Source organism: Silene latifolia, chromosome 1 (genome assembly GCF_048544455.1).
Source record: "Silene latifolia isolate original U9 population chromosome 1, ASM4854445v1, whole genome shotgun sequence".
NCBI lineage: Eukaryota > Viridiplantae > Streptophyta > Magnoliopsida > Caryophyllales > Caryophyllaceae > Silene > Silene latifolia.
In genome coordinates, this window is record NC_133526.1 from 83,680,064 (window position 1) to 83,683,238 (window position 3,175).

General features: G+C 41.3%; 1 protein-coding gene across 1 annotated transcript; it reads left to right on the forward strand.

Annotated features, from left to right (window-relative positions):
* The first annotated feature begins 1,117 nt into the window (after positions 1 to 1,117).
* Positions 1,118 to 2,771, forward strand: LOC141649600 (uncharacterized). Its single transcript, XM_074458286.1, has 2 exons — positions 1,118 to 1,151; positions 1,915 to 2,771. The coding sequence occupies exons 1-2, from the start codon at positions 1,118 to 1,120 to the stop codon at positions 2,769 to 2,771; spliced, it is 891 nt and encodes a 296-aa protein (XP_074314387.1).
* The last annotated feature ends 404 nt before the right edge of the window (positions 2,772 to 3,175 follow it).

Sequence of the window (3,175 nt, forward strand, 5' to 3'; positions counted from 1 at the left end):
AATGCATAGAAATACGTGCTGAAATAGGCTAAAAAGACTATACATTAGGCACGTATCACTAGTTCATCTCAAATTGGGATGGACTCCACTCTGGTTGTTATAATAAGAGCTTCCTTGCCTATATTGCTGAAAGGCAAGGACTTGCTCCTTCTCAGTAGTGTGATCGTCATTACTACCGCACCTCTCACAAGAAACGGTCTCTTGTCTAGTTAACAAGTGAACCGTCTGTTGATCACCAGCACTCTGCAATTCTAGCTTATCAAAACGGGCATTCATGGCTTCCAGCTGAGCCACAACTGCACTATCCACTAAAGAAACAGTTTGAATGCCTCCTCTCGGGTTCCCATACTCAGCACAATGGGTAGCCATTTATTCTATAATACCCCATCCCTTGTCATCATCGTTGTTCTTCTGAAATTGCCTATTAGATGAGGCGTCCAAGATAGCATGGTGGTCATCATACAACCCATTATAGAACTGGTTGCATAAGAACCACTGATCAAAACCATGGTGAGGAAGAGACCTTACCAACTTCTTGAAACGGCACCAAGCTTCATACAAGTGTTCATCCGGTGTCTGCTTAAAACTTGTAATTTTTCCTCTCAGCTGATTGGTTCGTTGTGGAGGAAAATACCTTTTATAGAGAGCAAGGGCCAAACTCTCCCAGTCAGTAATATCGACTGCGGTTCTGTCAAGATCTGTAAGCCATTCACATGCTCCATCTGTCAAAGAAAAAGGAAATAGGACCTCCTTAATCTTGTCCTGGGTCACTCCCTTAGTAGCGGGAATGGTAGAGCAATAGTCAGTGAAAACTTCCATGTGCTTTCGCGGATCTTCACCCGCCACACCTCGGAATAGGTTCCGTTCGACCAGATTGATATAGGACGGCCGGATATCAAAAGTATTTCCGTCCTCGGTCGCAAGTTTGAAACCTTTAGGGATTGAGACAGCTGTGGGCTATGAGTGACTCGCGATATTAGGCATTTTCACTGGATTTACGGCAGAAATAGATTTGTCTTCTTCACAAGACGGGTCTTCTGCAAATAAAAAGTGTTCTAGCTCCGGTTCAAAAGTACTCAAGGATTCCTTTTGAATCTTTCTCTACAGTCTTTGTCTAATGCGAAAGGTCCTTTGTGGCTCAGGATCAGCTGGTACTAACTCAGACCTGTTAGACCTGGGCATAAACAGCACTGGAGAAAATAAGTGAGAATTGTCTCAAGGAATAAAAATTCCCTGAGACCGAGAAAGACAAACGAAACAAAGAACAGACGAATAGGCTATTTCCTCCCCGGCAACGGCGCCAAAATTTGATACCGTCGTTAGGTACCAAAAATAAATACCTAAGTACAACTAACAGAAGCTAGCGATAAGTAGGGTCGATCTCCACGGGGAGGCTAAGTATCTATCTGAAAGTACATCTGTCTACGTCACAATTGGGGGGTTTTAAAATTGTTTTCTAAAATTACTAAAGGCAAAGGGCATAAGAAATAAAGGCAAGAGCAATAAAAGTAAGGAAAAGCTAAGTTGATCAGATAAGGAGAAATATGTCAGGATTTCGGTTCAGCATGGCAGTTCATCGACTCAGTCATAAATAGTCTAGATAATCTACTATGAGAAGGGCAAGGTAAAGGTCCTTCCGGTCCGCTATCCACCCTAAATTACAGCTAACTTAATTTCCGTCCTCATTAGGGTAGTCTACTGTTCATAGCAGGTCTGTTCGTTCCAATCTTTCGATCTAGGAGCAAAGTTAACCAGATAAAAGTTATTTATAGGCGTGCACTCAACTAAACATGTTACAGTTATATTGCTATGGTCACATATTCTCACAAATAAATCATCTAACCTATTTACAACATCGTCACTTTAAGAGGATTGAGGCAGTGTGTAGGAATTTCTTATGGGACAATAGTGCAGATTACAGGAGGATTCCCTTGGTTGGATGGGATACTATATGCAGATCAAAGGATGAGGGAGGATTGGGCATTAAGGATCAGGAAAACTGGAACAAGGCAATGGTTGGAAGACTAGTTGATTGGATAGCTGTCAATAGAGATTCCATTTGGGTGCACTGGATCCATAACAACTACCTCAAAGGGCAGGACTGGATGGAATATAAACCTAGCATGAATTCAACCTGGGTGTGGAGAAGAATCTGCAAGATCAAAGATGAGATGGTGCCAGGTTATACAAATGGAAAATGGCATGTTCAACCTGATGGGTATACACCTGCTGGAACCTATGAGTGGTTCAGGGGGAGTAGGCCAAAGGTGAACTGGTACAAGGTAGTCTGGGATGGGTGGGTAATCCCTAAGCATCAATTTATGGGCTGGTTAGTAACACATGCTGCACTGAACACAACATCTAAGCTGGTTGGGTTTGGTGTGGAAATTGAGGATACCTGCTGTATATGTGCCCTAGCTGAAGAGACCTCTGAACATCTCTTCTGTGAGTGTGAGTACAGCAAGAGGATAGTGAGGGAGGTGAATAAGATGACTAGTTGGAGCTTCCCTGAGAGTGGGGTGTTGGAATGGTGTATGCAAAGGACTGGTACTAAGCTGCAAAAGGGAATCCAGAATGCAATGATGTTGAGCTTGATATATCAGGTATGGCATCAAAGAAACAAGTCTAGGAATGAGAGATTCATGCTGTGTCCAGAACGGGTAGCCAGGCATATAGTAGAGGACATGAGAGCTCGAGTTCGTGGCAGGGACAAGCTGCAGCTGAACTTAGCTGACTTAGAGTGGCTTAAAAAAATGCATCTGTTGGAGTGATAGTATGTTGGTTGTTTTAGTCTACAAGCACCTTATGTAAATTTGATTTTGATATATAATATACTCACATTTCACCAAAAAAAAAAAAAAAAAAAAAAACATCGTCACTTTACTACCATGGCTCCCCTAATCCTAACATAGGAAGATTTAGCTACTCATGCTATTGATGCAATCAATAACTATAAACATAAACATGCTAAGACACATGATAGAGAGAATTAAAGGATGAATTATACTAGCAGCAATAACAAAAGTAATTAAGAGACAATGAAATAAGGAGAACAATAATTAAAGCAAGCAAATGTTTAGATTAAGATTAAGATTAGAGAAAGATTACAATCAAGCGAATCCGGCGTAAAGAATAAGTAGCAGCAGTAATTAAGAGTAAAGAGAAGTATAAAGCA